At 37.7% G+C, this 21,438-nt stretch overlaps 1 protein-coding gene across 2 annotated transcripts in view; it reads left to right on the top strand.

Moving 5' to 3' along the window:
* trim33 (tripartite motif containing 33) overlaps positions 1-21,438 on the top strand; it is a 58,890-nt gene that overhangs the window by 35,559 nt on the left and 1,893 nt on the right. For both annotated transcript variants that reach the window (XM_052094958.1, XM_052094959.1), the window contains exons 8-18: positions 777-894; positions 1,255-1,553; positions 6,233-6,406; positions 7,744-7,953; positions 8,583-8,718; positions 9,680-9,743; positions 10,030-10,180; positions 10,805-11,190; positions 11,390-11,513; positions 13,626-13,700; positions 16,136-16,288. In XM_052094958.1, coding sequence (XP_051950918.1) covers positions 777-894; positions 1,255-1,553; positions 6,233-6,406; positions 7,744-7,953; positions 8,583-8,718; positions 9,680-9,743; positions 10,030-10,180; positions 10,805-11,190; positions 11,390-11,513; positions 13,626-13,700; positions 16,136-16,288 — 1,890 coding nt within the window. The remainder of the gene's footprint in view (positions 1-776; positions 895-1,254; positions 1,554-6,232; positions 6,407-7,743; positions 7,954-8,582; positions 8,719-9,679; positions 9,744-10,029; positions 10,181-10,804; positions 11,191-11,389; positions 11,514-13,625; positions 13,701-16,135; positions 16,289-21,438) is intronic.

Genomic DNA, 21,438 nt, shown 5'->3' on the forward strand with positions numbered 1-21,438 from the left:
GGCGACTGTGGCAAGGAACACAAAACTCCATAAGATGTAGATTAATGGAGAAAAATAACCTTGGGAGAAACCAGACTCACTGTGGGGGCCAGTTCCCCTCTGGCTAACATCATGAATATAATGTAAATATTACTTATGTATAGTTAAAAGTCATGGTTTAAAATTATTAAACTAAGTAAGTTTAATACTTCAGCTTGTTCACAGGGGGCTTTCAGACAACAAGGCATGATTTTCTATAAAGCTGCTTTGAAATTATGTGTATGTGCTACACAAATATAAATGTCTAGTTTAGACAAACTTATTTCTCAAGAAAAACATGAAAATTATGAGTTCATATTCGTTTTTCTCAGTAATCAAACAAAATAAATGCAGTGCTGCTTTTTGTTACCAATCTGTCACACTTTTGTGGCATTTATGATTTAAAAGACATTTATGTCGAATCCTTAAGTTTGAGCGAAACATTTTTGGGTGATCGTATCATGAGGCTATGTATCATATCGTGAAATTTGTGTATCGTTACATGCCTATATTAAAAGTATGCATAAATATAAAAACATTAGACACTGCAACATTGGCTCAATGAATAGCGTGAGTTTGGGGTGGGGCTATGTGACCCATGAAACACAGGAGTGTTCAGGAAACCTGTTTGAAAACAATTATTTTTGCATTTCTGTTTGGCAACTGAGTTCAAAGGCTAATAACATTGTTGTTTAATTTATTATTTATTCATTTATTTTCTTTCTTGATTTTTTTGTTGGACTTTCTCAACACTGTAGATCACATACCAGTTACGGTTCATTATGAAGGCCCGTGTGGACCCAGTACCTCAAAGTAATGGAGCAGTCCGGTTCTTCTGTGACCCCACCTTCTGGGCCAAGAATGTGGTTAACCTCGGTATGGACTTTTTAAAAGTTATACCAAGACTAAAGGCCCTTTCACTCCCTTGTGGTGTCCAAAACATACAAGACATGATTTTAAAATGAAACATGCTGTCTAAAAAATTGTACTACAATCATTTTCAGAAGCAAAGTAAAAAAATGTTTAATTAATTTTATTTGTAATTGAAAATCTCATTCAGCTCTCTAAACCTTTTTAGAGAATTACACATTTAGCATTTGATGAAAATTCAGCATTGCAAATATTTTTTTACATTTGTGTCCTTTAGTTACATCAATCTGGTATGAACATGCCTTTACACACTTTTTCATGGTGCACTGAAAATTTGACTGAAACACTAATTCCTTTTTCGTGCAGGCAATCTAGTTATTGAGAAAGTGTCACATACTGCTCCTCCAACCAACATGATGGTTGGTCAGCAGATATCTCCCAGTCACAATCACCCAGGTAAGCACTCGGGACAGATCAACTTGGCCCAGCTGAGGCTGCAACACATGCAGCAGGCTGCCATCGCTCAAAAGCAACATCATCATCATCAACAGCAGCAGCAGCAGCAACAGCAACATCAGCAACAGATTCAGCAGCAGATGCGCATTGCCTCACAGATGTCACAGCATCCAAGACAGGGAGGACCACCACAGATGATACAGCAACCGGTAGGTCAAAGATTAGAACTTCCCTGAAGAACAAAGCATCTTCAGGGTTCCTGCAGTCATGGAAAACCCGAAAGTATCAGAGTATAGTAAAACATTTTTTTCCATCCAGTTAAAGGAATAAAAATGAATGAAATAATTAAAGCCATAGAATTTCCTATAATAAATGTACATTCACTATAGTCACTATTGTCTAAAATAGTTCCCTGTGGTTCCCACAGTCATGGAAAACCTGGAAATATCAGGGAGTGCTAAAATTGTGATTTTTGAAAGTTATGGGAATATTGATTAAAAATAAAAAAATTATTATTTCATAATAATGTTATTAATAATTAGAATTAATTATGCAGCTATTTTTTTAAAATCCTTATCCACCAATCACAATCAACTGAAAAGTTATTTGAAAAGTCACATTTCATTGATAAAAAGTTTAGGAACCCTGTATCTTAAACCAGTATAATAATGAAATGCATACCAGCACTTATCAAGATTGGTAATTGTGCAGGTTCCCCACATGTCCTGGAAAACCTGGAATTTTGCAATGCAGTTTTCCAGTCATGGAAAAGTAATGGAAAATTAGACAAATACCTAAATGTCCTTAAATATTTATTTGTCCTGGAAAATATTAATATAACCACTTGACTGGGTTACTAGCAAGGTTTCCATTACATGCAGAAAACATGGTAACCATCAGACTAGGTATAGAAGTCCGAGTCAAATACACAAATTTGTATAGTTTTGTCACTGCCGGCAGCTGCACATTGTGAAACAACATTGGTGGTTAAGGGCGCTTGCACCCTCATGATTGATTACAGCAGCAGCCAATCGTGTGTTTGGCTACAGCAGTGCATGCACCGTGAGAGGAGGTATTCGTGAAACGAATCGGTTACCTAACGTAACCTCGGTTCTCTCTAGATGAGGGAACGAGTATTGCGTAAGCTAGCTTACGCTACGGGAAAGATTAATCTTTTCTGAGATAGAGGCCCTGTCCCAAATGGCACACTCCGGACTTGTGGACTTCCTCAGAGTCCACACTTCGGTGACGTCATGTAGTGCAGACTTATAGGGCCCCTTGCGCAAGTCCACAAGGGCGCATTGAGAAGTATTTTTGGGACAGACTCGATCGTGAAGCGTGGTTATTGTTGGACAGGAGCTGCAGGTTCGGTTCGGGGAAATATGCTGCCTATTGTTGTTGTTTTTACTATTGTGTTTGCGAGATGGCTTGCCATGCAGAGAAATCACATTTATACGCTCCGACGTCGTAGAAGACAAGATTATTTTTCATGCATACAAATGCTGATGTTATGCACGGAGGAAAGGGTAAGCAAGTAAATGTTATTGACTTTGTAGATAAACATATAACTTGTCAAAAGTCGTTAATGCATTAAGTCATTATTATTTGATTTACTGTTTAATTTTCTTTTTTCTTTATATACATATATATATATATGTATTTTATATTTTTTATGTGTACCTTGTTTTTTTATGTCGTTTTTAATTTACAGGTTTAAATATCCATACTTCACTTACATATGACTCAGTAAAGCCCTGTCATTCGGTTCTATATAATGAATCGTTATGCGATCAGCCTATTATTCAGCGCGCTATTACTATGTTTGAGACATCAACCACTGGTCGATGACCATAATGTTTGTATAAACTGTAGGTAACAACTGGTAAAATGTACACAGTCATAAAAACCATAACGATACTTACACTTAAATATTTTCTTCTCAGCCATGTTATCAATTGTCTGTGTCCGTGAGTGGGACAGGGCTATTGAAGCCAAAAAATTATCCTTAATTTTGTATCATTTGTCAACGCAGTGCAGCAACTGCAGACCTTGAGCGGGCTAGCTAGCGAGCTCATTGGTTGCTCTGCAGCAACTGCTGCAGCCTATAGACGAACTTGGGCGAACTCGCGTCCAATGAGAGGCGTCCGCGCGCTTACTGCATCAAAGCCCGCCAAAATGGGCGTGGCTAGAGTGCATATAAGCGTAGTTCGTAGGCTGGAACCCTGATGTTCATCTCTTTGGCAAAGCTCTTCGCATCTCTGAACTGGAAGCCGCGTCGCCGTTCGACTGGCATCTAGCAAGCTTGGACAGCGCTCGAAGAAGCCGGCCGTCTCCGCCACCTTCAGCCATCCTGCGAGCTACGCCATCCGGCGACGTATCCTTTTTTAGAGCGAGCTAGTTCTTAACGAACTTAACAAAAGAGTAACGAGCGTCTTTTTTAAGATGCCTGGCACCACTTGCGTTTCATGCCGCGCCCCTCTCAGCGCCGGAGACCGCCACATCATCTGCGCTCTCTGCCTGGGATTGGGGCATGCAGAGCTCGCCCTCGCTGAAGGCGGATGCGACCTCTGCGAGGAGCTTCGATGTCGACCCTGCGGGCTCGACTCGGCGCTCAGAACCGAGCCGCCCGCGCCTTCCGTTCCGCCGCGCAGGAAAAAGCGCCGCTCCCAAATGCTGCCAGAACCGGTGATAGAAGCGACTGCCTCGCCGGAGCCTCTCCCTCGAGCATCGCTCTCACCCTCCCCGCCTCCCCGGGACGCGCAGTTGCCGCCCAGCGGCCGCACTGCGGCCATCTCGGAGGATAAGGGCTCCCACGCCTCCTCCTCGGCCCAGGAATCCAGCAGGACCCGCGCCGGAGTCGAAGGAGAACTAACACGCCTCCTCACACAGGCCGTCGACCGCCTCGGGCTCGAGTGGTCACCGCCCCCTGAGCAGTCTCCCAACAGACTCGACGGCTGCTTTCTTCAGAGCCGTCGCCGCGCAACACCCGCGGCCCGGGCCGCTCCCTTCCTGCCGGAACTCCACACTGAGCTTGCAAAGTCGTGGAACGCGCCTTTCTCGGCCAGGATCCGTTCCCACGTCTCCACCCCTCTCGCTCGGTGGACGGCGCCACCGAGAAGGGCTACTCCTCCATCCCCGGTCGAGGATTCGGTAGCAGCACACCTTTGCCCGCCCTCCGCGAGATGGCGGTCTAAGCCAGTGCTCCCGTCTAAGGCCTGCAGAGCGACTTCCGCCTATGTTGGCCGCGCCTATTCCGCCGCCGGCCAAGCAGCATCTGCTCTGCACTCCATGGCCGTCTTACAGATCCTCCAAGCGGACCTTCTTCGGGAGTGGGATGAGAAAGGCAGGCACCCAGAGGCTGTTACAGATCTAAGAAGCGCGACGGACCTCGCCCTTCGCGCCACCAAAGCTGCAGCCCAAGCTCTAGGGAAGTGCATGGCCTCGCTGACTGTGACCGAGAGACACCTGTGGCTAACGCTAGCTGACATGGGAGAAGCAGAGCGCTCCACGTTCCTCAACGCACCGCTCTCTCCAACCGGTCTCTTCGGCTCCGCGGTGAGTGGTATTGTTGACCGTTCAGAAGTCCAGAAAACCACCCAAGCCATGAACCTCTTCCTGCCGCGTCGCGCTAGCTCCTCTGCAGGCCGCCCACGTGACCAGCCTCCTGCACGAGCCTCTTCACAGTGCCCAGCTCAACAAAGTCAGACTTCTCAGCGTCGACAGGGCGGCCGCCCTCGATCGCGCTCAGACAGCCGCCGCAGACCGCCGCACAAATTTGATTATTTATATTAAATTATTCTCCTAAAAGGGGGCCCCCTTTTTTGTTCAAGTGAGCCCACTTTTAGGAGAATTCGTTCATAATGATTTTACAGCATACTATTTTCATTATAGTTTTACAGCATGATATTTTTGCTCACAGTAAAACATATTGCTTTCTAAATCAGTTTTCCCACAGTTTAGCGAATGTTCATATTCTTTATTAACCGCTTTGGCCATTTTGGGTTAGGCCTATATGTGTTTCATACATGTCTAAGGTTTTTACTATGCATTGAAATACACTTTGATGTTTTTATAAGCTATTGTATTGATTTGTTTTTATTTTACAAAGAGAATAATTTAATATAAATAATCAAATTTGTATCTGTAATTAGCTACAATAGCAAGTTCTGTGGTTGTCGATGAACTAATACATTTTCACATTCATTAGAATTAAAATTTTGTGTCCTGGTGTTTATTATTAATATAACAGATTCATTTATTCATGGATTTTGATTCCAGTGGCGGCTGCATAGGATTGTTTCCAATAACTCCAGAGCATTGTAAAGTCCAAAAGTCAACATGTTTTGAAAAAGGATAGATGTAGTAATTTCCAAAATTCACAACATGTTTTTGTCTAACGAAATATTCCGCCTCAATCCATGTTGGTTGGCGTTTAGACTTTCAAAACCATTTTCACTGTGGTGGAAAAAACTTGCTGTACACAAAGCGAGACACGCACCTTCCGGGGCAGTCTAGCAGCTAATATATAATATATATAGGCCTATGTGTTTATATATTCTAGCACTATTATATATTACAAAAAAAGATCGTATTATGTAGGACTATCTGCGTTCGCTTGGCGCTCCATTTGATCCATATTGTATTTTATTCAATACATTTTTAGGGTGGTGACGCCATAAAATATGACGACAGACATTAGATGCTTCATTCTAAAACCTCAATAGAAGTTTCGAATGTAAATATGACATGACACTGAAAACACCTCATGATCGTCAGGTGTGGTCTTATGTGTGCGAGATTATGAGTGATATTCCTGAATGTATGGTTTGTTCATGTAAGAACTAGGGCAGCAGTTATGATTAAATGCTCCCTCTGTTTCTCTTTTCAGCCTCCGAGGCTCATCAGTATGCAGGCCCTACAGAGGGGTGGGGTTAATGGCTCCTCCCACATGTATCCACCTCATCACGTACGCATGGTGTCAGCGCAGAATCGCATGCCCTCAGCGCAGCCCCGACTCAACGGCCAGCCATATCCCATGATGCAGCCTCAACTTCAGAGACAGGTCAGCACAGAGATGGCATATCACATGACCTAGGGGTGGGCGATATACCAGTATACATGATAAATCAGTAGAAATTTGGCAACTGGTATTTGGATTATCGTCTGTATCACGGTAACCCAAAATTGCCACTGCGGGGCAAGAAATGTGCACCTCATTCTATTCACATCACACGTATGGGGTGAACATTATTTCTGAGAAATGGAGAAGGAAGGTGGGGTGACTTCACGTGAGAATTAGAGAATTGAAGAAACAGGGTTTTTCAGATACTGACAATTTTTCAGCAGCCAATCCAGCGAAATTTTGGGCAACCGAAGCAAATTCAATGACAGTCTTCTCGTGTTCTGAATATGCTTCTCACCTCACACACACGCAGATGTGTATCACGCGGTTGTCGTGCGCGAGTCCATTCGGCAGGCTTCCAGATTGTGCTCCACATACAGGAGACTGCGGAGTGTGTGATCACTGGCACTACTCAATCCGGTTTCTCTATCACCATCAAACCTCAAAACTTGCGTGAACCATTTGAATTATACTTGGTTTTGAGTTTTTTACCTTAAAGTAGATCGTGAAATTTAGCATTGTGGTAAGGTTGGTTTCCACTTTTTGAATACCTCAAATTAATTTTTTTAACTCTTATGTTTGTCAAGTTCCTAATAAAGTGAAATTAGTATTTAATTCAATTACTGGATTTTTATGAAATAGTCAATACAATATATTTAATTTATAAACCAATTTTTTTTTTTTTATGTAACTATTGTGATACACTCACCTAAAGGATTATTAGGAACACCTGTTCAATTTCTCATTAATGCAATTATCTAATCAACCAATCACATGGCAGTTCTGAAGGCGAAAGGGGGTCAAACAATGTATTAGTATGGTGTTCCTAATAATCCTTTAGGTGAGTGTATATTGTTATCATGATATCAAATTACTGATATTGTACTATTAGATTTTGGTCATATCGCCCACCCCTAACTTGACCTGTTCACTGCTGCTGATCTCTGTTGAACCAGATAAATGAAAGCAACATGGAAGATTCTTGGTCTAGTCTGCTCTTTTAGATCCGTTCTTGCTGAGGATCAGTACTTCTTGCTTGAAGAATTTTAAGATTATTTGTTTTGTTGATGTGCTCGTATATTCAACAGCAAGTCATGTGATAGAGACATCAATAGGTCACATGACTGGCCACAGTCCTGCTACTGTGGGAAAGGAAGTTGCATGCATTTTTTAAAGGCATTATAAAAACAAGTCTAAATATACAGGAAAAGTCATATTTATCAAGCACACCAACTCCCTTTCACATTGCATCGTTCCTTATCCCTTTTTTCTAATAGCACTCCAACCCTGGGCATGCTGGGCCCTTCCCTGTGGCAACACTACACAACGTAAGTGCTGCCAACCCCACCAGTCCCACCAGTGCCAGCATGGCGAGTGCCCTCATTCACCGCAGTCCCACCAGCCCTATTGTGGGCTCCATAGAGCTCATACCATCTGTTACCAACCCAGAAAACCTTCCCTGCTTGCCCGACATCCCTCCCATTCAGGTAATTTTACTGGCACTTTTTGTTAAACTGATTATCAGATGATTAGATAGTATAGTGAGGCTTAGTGGTTATAGATCTTTGCTCATAGCCCAAAGTTTGTACATTTAAACCCCAGAGGGCATGATCATGAGGGTACAAATCTAATAATTGGTTGGAAATCTAATAAAGGATCAAAGCGTAATAACTTTTGGTACTAAATCTAATAAAGGCCCTAAAAATAATAAAGTTTGGGTCTAAATCTAATAAAAGCCCTAAAAATAATAACGTTTGTGTCTAAATGTAATAAAGGGCCTAAAAGTAATAATGTTCAACAGCACTCCGCATTAAGGAGTTTTGTTTTCTATCTGCCCCTCCATAAAAAAATTATTACATGTTTAGCAATATTTGTTTAAATGTCAGAAAAATTTACAGGTTTACCAGAAGTTACTTGCAAAGTAGTTAAATATTATACAGCAATTATATGACAACCACGTTTTTTTTGGGGGGCAGTGGCATACATTTTGTTTAGAATTTTCAACCAGTTTTACTGATGTTAGCCATCTCGAAAATGTTACCTTAGTGACATATTTTTATCAGCAGCATAATAATGTGAAACCCTTTTTTTTTTTTCTTCTTTTTTTTATTCCCAGCTTGAAGATGCCGGTACAAGTATGCTGGATAACCTCTTGAGTCGATATATTGCTGCTAGTTCATATCCCCCTGTTGGCCCCACCAGCAGTTTAAATCCCTCACCAGGACCCTTGACACATTCCCCAGGATCATCAGGTACTGCAGCTTGTAGCTCAAGTCCTGTTCACATCAAATCCGTTTTTTGCACCAAAATGAACGTAATATTTTTTTACATTTATTTTAAAGGCTTTGATACCTTGATAAGTTCTTTGGCATCCCAATGATTAAAAATATAATTATTTTGTAAATTAAAAAAACAACAGATAATCAAAGTACAATATTTTTGATTTTGTGGGACAAAATTAATATTGATGAGCATATACGTGTGTGCATGTGTGTTTGTGTTTTTTTTTTTTTTTTTTTTTTTTTGTCACTAAATGGTCAGTTACTCCTCAGACAGTCACCTGTAGGGCTGTCACAATTATTACATAATATTCTGGTCTCTATTATTTTATCTTATTGCAATTGTCTATGTGAATGTTGTGCACTTTATTTCCAATCACATACTGCTGTTTAAGTAAGGGAACTTTAAAGGTGCCTTCAGTGATTTGTTCATAGATAAGTGTGCAAAAAATGTCTCTACTCCCTTAAAGATGTTAATGAAATGAGTGTCCTGAGATATTTTACAGGTCTCTGTGACAGCTGTATAGTTTGTAAACAGCAAACTAAAAATGTGTCTGCAGACACTGACCCTTTTCACCTGTCAATCATTTTGCTTTTTGTCATAGTGTTGTATTTTAATTGGATCATTGAGGCTATGATTCATAATGATTGTCAGTTGAGGGCGCTGTTGTGCCACTGTTGAATTTGACAGCCACAGAAACAAACAATGCTGCTTTTTTGCATGGTTTTGGTCTCAAAATTATCTTTGGATGGTGGGGTTTTGTAATGAGGGGGCATGGCTAATCCAACAGCTCAGTCATGTGGAAGTTTCAGAACGCTAAAATCGCTTACAGCACCTTTAGCAAATACATATTTCAGGTTTGCACTTTACACTGTTTAATTCTCCTAGGCTTTACTTTGTTTTAATAAAAATGATTTATATCTTTCTCTATAGGTTTATCTAATTCTCACACGCCAGCTCGTCCATCTAGCACTTCAAGCACGGGCAGTCGGGGCAGGTTAGTATTTTTGTGTCTTACAGTCCTATATGGTTTAAAAAGGACATGTTTGTTTCTTGAATAATATCACTTTTGAGTCCATTGATAATCCAAGTCTTTAGGTAAAAAGTTTTTATTTGTATATATTCCAGACAAAACCAAATTTGATTAAATAGCTTGATACCTACTGTAAAATATAGCATTGATATCTGGAAAAAGTGGACATCGATAATGCAGAATTTGTTAATTGATTATTATTGAGATATTGCGAGCAAGTTTGTTATGGTTTGTGTTTGTTTGTGTTTAGTTGTGGTTCAGCTGGTAGGCTTGGGATGGGGAACGTGACCGTGGACCAGGTGAAGGTCAAACAGGAACCAGGAGTTGAGGAAGAATGTAGCTATTCTGGAGCAAATGTCAAAACAGAGCGCAGCAAAGATGGCAGACGGAGTGCTTGCATGGTATGCGTCACTGAGTTACAGTGTTTCCTATTGTGTTTATGGAGCGGGTTGCCCCAACCCTAAAACTGGAATTAACAACTTGATAAACAATTTTTCATTAAAATTACATTTATTAAAACAAAACTCCTTTGCAGATGTTGTCAATTCTCAGTTGATAATTTAGTGATTTGATTTTCACGAATGTTACAAATTTGTATTTTTAACATTGTTTTCAAAAAGTATACAACACGTGATAATTCTAGGCTAGTTTTGAGTTGGACATGATAACCTATAATCCAGTTTATGTGATCTTATGACTTTTGATCGATTCAGTCTGATCCATGATTCAGACCAAACCTCTTGATTCTATGATTCAAACGAAAGACTCCTGCGTTCGATTCAGACTGATTTGCCAATCGGATCGACTGATTCATTAAAAAATAACTGCATTAAGTGATTCCTTGAATTGGACAGTTTGTTATGTGTAAGTTCGTTTTTGCGTGCGTGTTTTGCACAGGGTTCCCACAGTCATGGAAAACCTGGAAATATCAGGAAATTTGAAATGGTGCTGCTATGTTTGATACATCATGTAAAGTTTCATCTTTCCCAATGTCTGTCTTGTGTTCTTTTTCTTCCTCAAATCAGATGAGCAGCCCAGAAGGAAGTTTAACCCCTCCTCTTCCCATTCTCGGCTCTGTTTCAACTGGTTCAGTCCAGGATATTTTAAGAACACTCGGTGAGAATGTTAAATCCGAACCACAGAGCAGGCAGCTTTCATCCTGCACAAACCCCAACTCTAGTACACCTCTCATCAATGGGAATGGAATTCAGATAAAGTCTTTGCTTTCACATCGGGGGAGCACTGCCAATTCCCAGGCCACTGCTAGCCAGACCAGTGCGGGTAAAGAAGACGATCCGAACGAAGACTGGTGTGCAGTGTGCCAGAATGGAGGAAGGCTACTATGCTGTGATCGCTGTCCTAAAGTCTTCCATGAAGAATGCCATATCCCAATGCTCAAATGTTTGCCCAGGTAAAGAATGTGCCCTTAGTATAAAACACATTTCGTAATATCCTTTAATGTAAGGTTTCCTCTACCTCTTTTGTATCTGGACTAGAGTGGATTCAGGTCTCTCTTCTCCCCCACTTCACTTTAGTTGTGATGGGGTATTAAAACCAGTATTCTAAAGAAAGTATTCTAATACTTCAGTTCTGTTTCCTATATGCTGTAGTGGAGATTGGATGTGCACGTTGTGCCGAAGTCTCACAAACCCAGAGTTGGAATACGATTGTGATGACGATCCGTGCAGTAAGAAGGACAAGAACGGGACAGGAATGAGTCCAGAAGACCAACGAGTAGGTTACACTGAAAAACAAAGCGTCATATCATAACTGGTTGAACTATAATGTCTCGCAAAGGTAAAACGCAGTAAATATGCCAATACTGAAGCTGAGAAAAAAATGAAGCCAAACTGTCACAGGACATATCATAGTCTAAAAGATCTGTTGATAACTTTTGAGAAAATTTGTAGTTACTGCATTTTGCCTTTATGTAAGTCAGTATTTGACCACATATAGGGCCCTATGAAATCAGTTTTATTTTTTGCAAATTCCATTATTATTTATTTACTAAATTCCGTGTTAAAAAAAAAAAACTGTCCAAATAAAGTAATTTGTAGCCATTGCATTATTTTTTTATTAAATGAAGAGCATCTATACTTTATTTATATAATGATCGTCACAGCACAATCCAAAACCCAAAATTTAATTTTTGCTTTTTTATTTTATATATTTATAAAAAATAAAAAAATAAAATACAGTGTTGCAAAGTAAAGCATCACAGTATTAATGAATGCAGTGATGAAACTTTTGCTTGAGATATTGCTTAAATGTAGTGTAATTATTATTGATATGTTATTGTTATCATCATTATTATTATTACTACTACATTGAGTATTACATCTGACTATACGGAAGTCATATGTTTCTGTCACATTTTTTCAGTTTCACACGTCTTGATAATTGGAGCATTTATTTTGCCATTTTGACGACTACACTTCTCACTTCCAGAAAAGCAGTTCGCTATATGGGCTAATGTGCTTATTAAACCACAAAAGGCTATGATTTAATGATATTAATATATAGTCTGCATGTGCTACATGCTTCACAGTGAATAAAGTGCTCTGCTCTTTGTCATTAGTATACACAGAGCACATGTGATGTTAATGTATAAGCAGTGGCTTCTCACATTCACAAACTGTTGAAGCACGCAGCTCATGCAGACCATGTAGGCTATTTGTTTAACAGTTTAATTTGGCTATTTCTTTGATTCTGTGATTCCATCTGTGGTTTCTGCAAAACAGAAATCATAGGCCACTTTTTTGTTTTTATTTATTTAAAATCGTTTTATTGAGAAGTTCAGCCTCTCTTTGTATGAAAAAGGATTTTGTCCACATATGATTGCTCTTATGAGGAATTTGTTGAGATGATTTTACCCCAATATTTAACAACATACCATATAATATTATCTTATAGGGTTATTTCATGTCAAATAAACCAAATTGTACGCACAGCCACTTTTACTGCAGAAAAAGAATAATAAGAAAAACAGTAAAAAATACAATAGAGTTTCAGCACATTTGGTGCTTGGACCCCTAATGATGCACTGAATGTCACATGGGTCGCTTATTCTTTATAATAGTGTATTTTTGTTTCGTAGAAAATCGATAATTTGACAATTGTTTTTTTTATAAATGTATATTTCTAGTTTCAACATTATTTGTACTTTAGACATTTGTTCTATTGGACAAGAAAAACTCAAAAATTTTACAATTTACTCATGGAGCCACATTGAGAGCCCCAAATCTCTGGGAGTTAACCATATAGGGCCTTAAATATGAAGATACAAAAAGAAAAGTCTGTTCTGAACCAGAATATAAAAAGATATTCAAATATTTGTAATACTTCTGGAGTTACAGGCTCTCCAACTTTGGGATAAAACACACAAAAGTGTTTGTTCCCCTTTTTGGACTCACGTCATTGGCATATATTGCAACATCGGGTGCTGAAGTCAACAGATTTTAGTTATAGATCTACCCATCTCTAAAAAATTAAATAATTATGCTGTCACCTTTCTAGGGTAATTTTTTTGGTTTACCTGCAGTGCTCTAAAATGATAGTTGAAATTAATAGATTACTCTATAAATAGTGATCCCGTGCATTTATTATTTTGGCTTTCATCATCATTCATGTATTTATTTAACCAGAAAAAAATAAACTGAATTTTGAGCCTAGGACCTCTAGTTGAGCTGATACTGAATGACTGTATTATAATCATACATTTTTTTAATACTATATTATATTAACCCTTTTCCCACAAAATTCTTACATTTTTGTGCTATGAATATATTTGGTGTTTTAAGATATGCTGATCTTTTATTGTTTGTATTTCTTCCTCTTGTGTTCTAGCGTTGTGAGCGTCTGCTGCTGTTTATGTACTGTCATGAGCTGAGTGTTGCATTTAGAGAGCCTGTTTCCACATCGGTGAGTTTTCAGCAAGCCCACAATTTCCTCATTTTCATGAATGCTGTTGTCTCTGAAGTGCTCTTGAAGAGCAAAACTTGTTCTCAAAGAGAGATGATCAAACAATTTCTCTATTTACGAGCCTCTCTGCAACATCATTCATATGTACTTCTGCAGCGATTCAGTTCATATGTTTTCAAATATATATTAATTGAGGTCGACCGATACCGATTACTAAGTTGGGCAGTACCTGCCGATAACCAAATAATCAACCGATAGTTTTTAAAATTTATACTGAATGAAAAAAATAACACTAAGTAAAATAGTGCTGAACTTTATAAAAAAATAATCAGTAATAAATGAACCATAAAAACTATTGTACTTTTTAAAATGAAATAAATGTATAAATATTAGTCAGCTGATTTTTAAATTGACGTTGTTTCATTAGTCCACAAGAGGGCGCAATAAATACATAAACCATTTAGCACCATTATATTATTGTATAGATAATTCATATCCTGGCTGTTAAAAAAAGAGCATTTCATTTTCAACAAATGTGCATAAAATAAAGTTTTAGTCCATATTCTCAAATGTTAAATCAAAAGTAAAATGGGGCGCTTCAATAGACAGTTCACATGGCGTTGCACTTGCACTGATTACTACTACTCCAGACTCAAGCTTCATAATAACAGCAAAATACCACATTGTATTTTATTCAGTACAGTTGTGTGTAGAGTAGCAATATTCACAGATAGCAGAGGTATTCGGCTGAACTCGTGGTAAAGTAGCTCAGACTATGAGCCGAGGACATTGGCTGTTCAAACAGACAGAACACAACAGACTGGAACTGAATGCGAGAATCTCGAGACACCCATTTCCAAGTTAAACATCTTTCCTGACAAAGCATTTAAACAACTCGTTGCTTAATCTGAGAAACTCTTATAAGAGAGCAAGACGTAATGGCCAAAAATCTCCACCAACTGTAAGGGGCTGTTCACACCGAATGCTATTGCAACCATCCATTTGTTTTTCTATGTAAATGCATGTGAGACGAATGTCTTTCTCTCCCTTTGTTTTTGTTTATTCAGCGTCTCGTGCAGCAGTGCTGTTTTTAGATGATGTGTCTAATTAAAAATAACTTTAAAAGCGACACCTGCATTCTATTAAACTGTATCTGTTGTGCTGTGTCTGACCTTTTGTAGAGCAAGAATGTGATTGATCTGAAGTCATCGTATTACAGTGAGGATAAAAAATTGAATTGAAATCAAATGCGTTTCTGAATTGTTTATATGTTTCTCTCGGCTGCATGAAGATATTAATTTGCTTTGTCACGTCACTAGCTTTAAATATGTAAATTAGCTGGATAATGAATGCATAAACATGACCAGCTGGATATAAACTAATGCAAATAGATGATAACAATCGTGACATTTAAACATTTTTGTCACATTGTTCTAACCGCTTGGTTAATTTTAATGTTAGCGTCCTCTCAGCCTTGTTGGCAAACTGCTGTTTTCTACTAACGCAGCATTTATTCAACAAATGAATTACTTTATAATGATATAAAAATGTTTAATATATACATACTTTTTCATTGTTGATGATTTAAGTCAGCATCTGAAGTATTGCGCTCCATGCAGAGTGTAGTCTCGTGTGTCAAAACAAACACCACAAGGAATCAGTGAAGTAATAGTTTTTATTTTGCCTCTAGAGGTCGCTCTCATACTGTATAACGACAGCGGACCCTTCCCAGCTGCTCCAGCACCGGACACAATGGGGAAAAACTATCGGTGTGGATTTTTGCCAATAACTGATTCCAGAAATCTGTTATCGGAGCCGATTAATCGCCAAAACCGATATATCGGTCGACCTCTATGTGTTTAGCCTTTGGGTTAATCCCTGCTGTTATTTCTCATGACTTGAAAATAATTTCTGCATAAATTGACATTATTGAGTGAAGACAATCATGCATCAGACTGACAGGTAGTAGCAAAATCATGACAGATGATTTGGTGATCTTATTCAGATTTCATCATATACAGGGCTCAAAAGAAAAAGAAAAAAATGTCTGCTGAGTTCTACTTGCCTTGGTGACATTTTCACTAGCCCGGAGGCAAAAATGAACTTTTGCTTATTTTTAGCAGCACATTTTTAATTGTGTCTGAAGCAAAGTATGTGTTTATTCAATTTGATACGTTTTTATAAAAAATTTAGAAATATGCAACAAATAACTTTTATATTTACAAGTTAAAAATGTAAGTTCTTAAATGACTATGTAAACTAATTTAAATAACTGCAATCCTTGCATACTTGAAGATTGTTATATGCAAGGCTCTGTTAAATACCTTGAATGCCTTCTACACTTTATACATTTTCCTTTGTTTTTACTTTTTGTACTCCATATTATAGTCTCCAAACAGTACAGTTTTAATGCCAAATCCTTATTTTCTCCTCAGGTACCCAATTACTACAAAATAATTAAGCATCCAATGGACTTGAAACTGATAAAGAAGAAACTGGAGCTAAAACATCCTCTGCATTACAAGAGCCCCAAAGAGTTTGTGTCCGATGTGCGTCTGGTCTTCAGCAATTGTGCCAAATACAATGAGGTGAGTTTGGAGCATGTCCTTCAACTGGGTGGGGGTATACAATTTCTGCATGTAAGAACAAGAATTTAAAAAAGTATAAAATACACTAAAGCAACAGCATGATCGTTAAAGAATATGAAAAGGTATTGCATGTGTCATATGGTCACCAAGCTCTTGTCGCACCAGTACTAACTACTAAAGGAATGGTTCCAGTAAAGCTGAAAGCATTAATCAACAACTCTGTTTGGTTGAGCTTGTGTTTGTCCCAGGACTAACACACTGTAAGGTGTTTCACTGTAAAATGTAGAGCAGGGATGGGCAACTGGCGGCCCATGGTCCGTATACAGCCCGCAGTGTCATTGAATACAGGCTATCGGTCAAGACTGAGGACTGATTTTTAGTTCATTGTAAAAGGGATTATGTAAAGATTGCATTCAGGCTATGATATTATTACAACTATCGACCAGATGAGGTCGCTGCAGACCTGCTGATCACTGTTGGAGTCTAGCATGCACCATCTTGCACTAATGTTTCCTAAGCTAGACAGCGAGCTAGTGCGCAATGTTAATCAAGGTTCCCATTTTGCAATGCGGTTTTTCAGTTGTGGAAATGTCATGGAAAATTTGAAAAATACCTAAATGTCCTGGAAAATATTTTAGTATAAAACAGTTTGACTGTGTTGCTAGCTAGGCTTTCGTTACATGTACAAAAACATGGTAACGATCGGGACTCGTTAAATGCACAATTTGTATTGTTTTGTCACTGTCTGTGGCTGCACATTGTGTAACAATATAACTGACAAACTCGTGTGGTTGTCAGTCATGGTCCAACCGAGGCAGATCGCTTTGTTGGTTACAGCTATGGCCAATCGTGTGCTTGGCTACAGCAGTATGTGCACAGTGAGAAGTGGCATTCGTGAAACTTCTCATTCATAAACAAACTGAATGACTTAGTACATGTACCAACCAACTGAATGAGAGGGGCATGTTGTTCATTTAATTCAGCATCGGTATGTGAGTCTACCTTGTTCACAGAGAGAAAAGGGCGGAAGAGCTATTAATGCATAATAGTGACTGACGTTTATACACGTTGAGAGGATTTCAGATGACTCGCGTCAGCGCTGCCAAATACAAGTCTATGAAGTGACATGTCAGTGCAACCTCGGCTCTAACTTCACACCAAAGTGTTTTCTCACATGTTTTTTACTCACACAAATGGTGTCTTTGAGAGTGCAAATCTACAAGAAATATTTTAAAACTGTCCAAATTTATGAAGAGATATTAAATGTCTCATTTATTTTAATTTTTACCTTATCGCTTCTGAGTATCCAGAGACCCCAGTTATTGAACTACATTAATAACTTGAACTACCTAAACATAAACGAGACATTTTTATTTTCTGCAATCTAAGCAATTGCCTTTTTTTTTTTTTTCTCTTCCAAATGTATGTTTTCAATGTTTATTGTGCACACCTCCCACTTTCTTGCATGGCAAGCTTGTAAATTCGCTCCTCAGTGACGCTTTCTGCAACGCTTGTCACATGGAGGGCATTGACACCTCAACTCATGTGAAATGCGCTTTGCAGTGACAAAAGGACATTAATGAAACTCAAAATGATTATTTGTCTATTATTGTTGTCTTTTCTGATAAAAGTCATGCTCAGCAGTTTAAATACTATTGGAAAATGATACAGTACATCTGCTTTGTTCTTATAATGCTTAAACATTCTACTGAAGTCAGGTAGATTTGTCATGCAAATTTTAATGAAGGAGAAGGTTAGGATGTTACCTAATGATACTCGTTATTATTATTAGACTATTATTGTTGTCCTATTGGATAAAAAGTGTTTTGGATGTTTAATCAACATCTTATGGAGTTTTGTGTTCCTTGCCACAGTCACCTTCGGTTTGCTCACTGGAGTTATTAATACAATTATTATTTAATTACTTATTTTTAAACACGATTAACAATCGTATTTTATCTAATTACACAATGATGATTCGTTGACAGTATAGACATTACAGTTTTATCGTCTGTTAATGCTGATCTTCTGTAAAGCTGCTTTGAAATTGTGTGTTGTGAAAGGCACTATACAAATAAAATTGAATTTAATTGAAGTCATTCTCGGCACTTCACAAACTGAAATTTTAGATCTGCTTTGTTCTTATAATGCTTAAATACTATAAAGTCTCTTGGAAGATTTCAGTCATGAACACCTCAAAATGATTCAGTGACTCACCCCATAGCACATAAGATGCTAATTTGTCGCCACCTAGTGGCATCTCCAGAAGTGGTCACTAAACTAGTCAATTAATGAAACTGAACAAATGTATTAAACAGAATCAAGCCACATTTGTAATCATAATTTGCTATACTTGAATCCTTAAAATGGCTTAAGTTGGTCCTTTTAGCTTGTTTAAAAAAAGTAACCCTGAAAAACACCTCCATGGATCAGTGATTGTGTCATCTTTTTCACCTCTCACAAGTTTGCATCCCTGTGAGTTATAAATTTAAGGTAGCATTATGATTCGACCGTAATACCTTGGAATGTTCGTTCATTTTCAATCATTCAGTGATTGGAGTCAGCTTATACTGCAGTTACAACATGTATTATTTGGAAAACACAGAATCTAGTCATAAAAATAGCATTAGCAATAAAACACAATGTCATGGAATAGGACACATTTGGATGAAAATTTATGTTTGAATCTAAATGAATCAAATTAAAATTGTGATATATCCTAGTGTGATAATTAAACAAAAAGAAATCTGATTTAAGTGAATAAATAAATAATCTGCAAGTTATGCTAAATGTTTTGTAATGCACTGAAATGTTCTTGTATCCAGTATTGTTACTTATGATATTTGGATTGTAATAATATCTACAGTAGAAGCTGTTTTACCAGGTGGGGTTGAACATTTTGAAAATAAGTTCCTTGTCTGTTCATTTGTGTTTTTGAATGTGTTGCAAATATACAGACAATGCAAATGAGATGAATTTTCTTAAATTATTTTTTATTATATTGCTCGTTAATTGAACATGAATTTGTACATTTGAACTGCATAATTTATTAAATATGCAAGTTATACAATTATAATTATGTTAGGTTTTATAAATATTTCATATAAATAATATATTTCTATATATTAATATAGTTAACAAAATCTTTAAAACCACATTGCATTAGTTGTGCATAGCTTAAGCCACATTGTGTATCCGGGCCCTTGGTAGAAAGGGGAAAAAATATTGGCACTTACCACCTTCAAAGTTGCCCATCCCTGGTGTGGAGTGCTAATTAAAACATTGCATAAGGTGTATATGTATGAAACATAATAATGTTTTAATATTTTTATTTTAAAAATACAATTGTCTCTTAAATGCATGATATGAACATCAGTTTGTACAGATTATTTGATTTCACAATTGTTCATCCCATAGCAAGAGTGTGTGTTTCAGACGGATACATTTTTACTATAGTTGACAGGGCTGGGTATTGATGCATATTTCCCGATTCAATTTACGGGCTCTCAATTTGATTCAGATTAATTTGTGTATATTCCAGTTATAATATCCATTTGCTTACAGACGAATACTGTTAATTATACAGGTGACCTTCTAACTTGATACATTGCGAAAACATACTTTTTAGATATTTTATCTTAGTTTTCATCATTATGGTCGCATTTAGCTTTTTAAAAATTTACATTTTATTTATTCCTTTAATAAATGAAATTGCATGTATTATATTTAGTACTATCTGGCGATTTTCTTTTTTTTTTTTTTTTTTTTTTTGTGTAGTTAATTGTGATTAATCGCAGATTTAAGTGCTGAAATTGTACACTATATAAACTTTTCCTGTCAAAATATATTTATTTCCATCTCAGTTAAAGAATACAAAACATAATTTAACAATTATGCTTTATTTACATTTTCCAAACAAAGCCTTCTACAGTATAAAGATAGAAATTCACAAAAATTGTAAACGTTTCCCAAAGTCTAATTAGTCTAATAAACCTATGTGTCCCCACATAGGATTTATTAGGTAATAAAGCTCTTAAACTCTCACTCACCAAAATATTAATCGCCCAGCAGACTGTGGCTATGTGCTTAGCTACAGCAATCGGAAAGCCGCGTTCATGATTCGTGTCAGGGCACCAGTGTCAAGTGCCGCTTTTAACTCCACTTGAAAAGCGCTTGGAGACAAAAACGTCTCATGTGTTTTCATGAATGTTAAGACTTGACATGCTTCTGTAGTAATTAAAATGTGCCTTACAGAGGCTGAAAAATGCTTTATTTCTATCACAAGTACAATCTGGGCTTGTTTTGTACATCAAGTAGCATTAAGAGTTCCTTTTATCCATACTTTTATTACTGACATGGAATCGCTGTTATGTGTGTTTGTGGAGTGTGCATCAGTGTAATGACTCCGGGTGGACACATTACAAAGCTTCCAACTTTCCAACAATTGTTTATGTTGGTTTATACTGTAACTGTAAATGCATTAATCGTGATTATGAAAAATAACATGCTAAACATTTTAGTTTAATCGTATGCATTGATGTGTTAATTCTGACAGGTCTAATAATATTGCATATTTATATATTTTGTTACATGTTTTTGTTTACATGCATAATTTATACTATTTACAAGTATTTACGTTGACATTTAGAACAAGTGCTAAAAAGGTTCTGCCTCTTTAAGAAAACTGGTAGTTGAGTGAGCGTCTTGCAGCACATAACAAGTGTGGACTCACAGGGCTTCTGTAACGCATCTGTGCTATGTGCGATTAGAAATGTTGCATTTGCTCTTTAGGTTCCAGAATATTCTGTCACCGTGAAATACATTCCTTTGTTAATATCACCCATATTAGTCGGTGCATTTTGTTTGGTCTTGTGTTACAGTGGCCAATATGTGCTTCAAGCAGGCACATAGGTTTGGTGGGGTGGGGTGGTGGGGTCTATACATAAAGACTCTATCAGGAATATGAGGACTTAACCTCTACTGTCCGTTTGGTTAGCCATTTAGCCACTACTGTCCGTTTTTGCTTTTCATTACAAAAGCCATAGGTTGCTGATGGCTGCTGTTACAAAGCAATGCACTTAAAAACTAAAGCATTTCTTATTTTTATTTTTTTATATAACTGTTGTTGTGGTGGTTTAACGAGTTTACTG

Source organism: Xyrauchen texanus, chromosome 27, assembly GCF_025860055.1.
Source record: "Xyrauchen texanus isolate HMW12.3.18 chromosome 27, RBS_HiC_50CHRs, whole genome shotgun sequence".
In the NCBI taxonomy this organism is placed as follows: Eukaryota; Metazoa; Chordata; class Actinopteri; order Cypriniformes; family Catostomidae; genus Xyrauchen; species Xyrauchen texanus.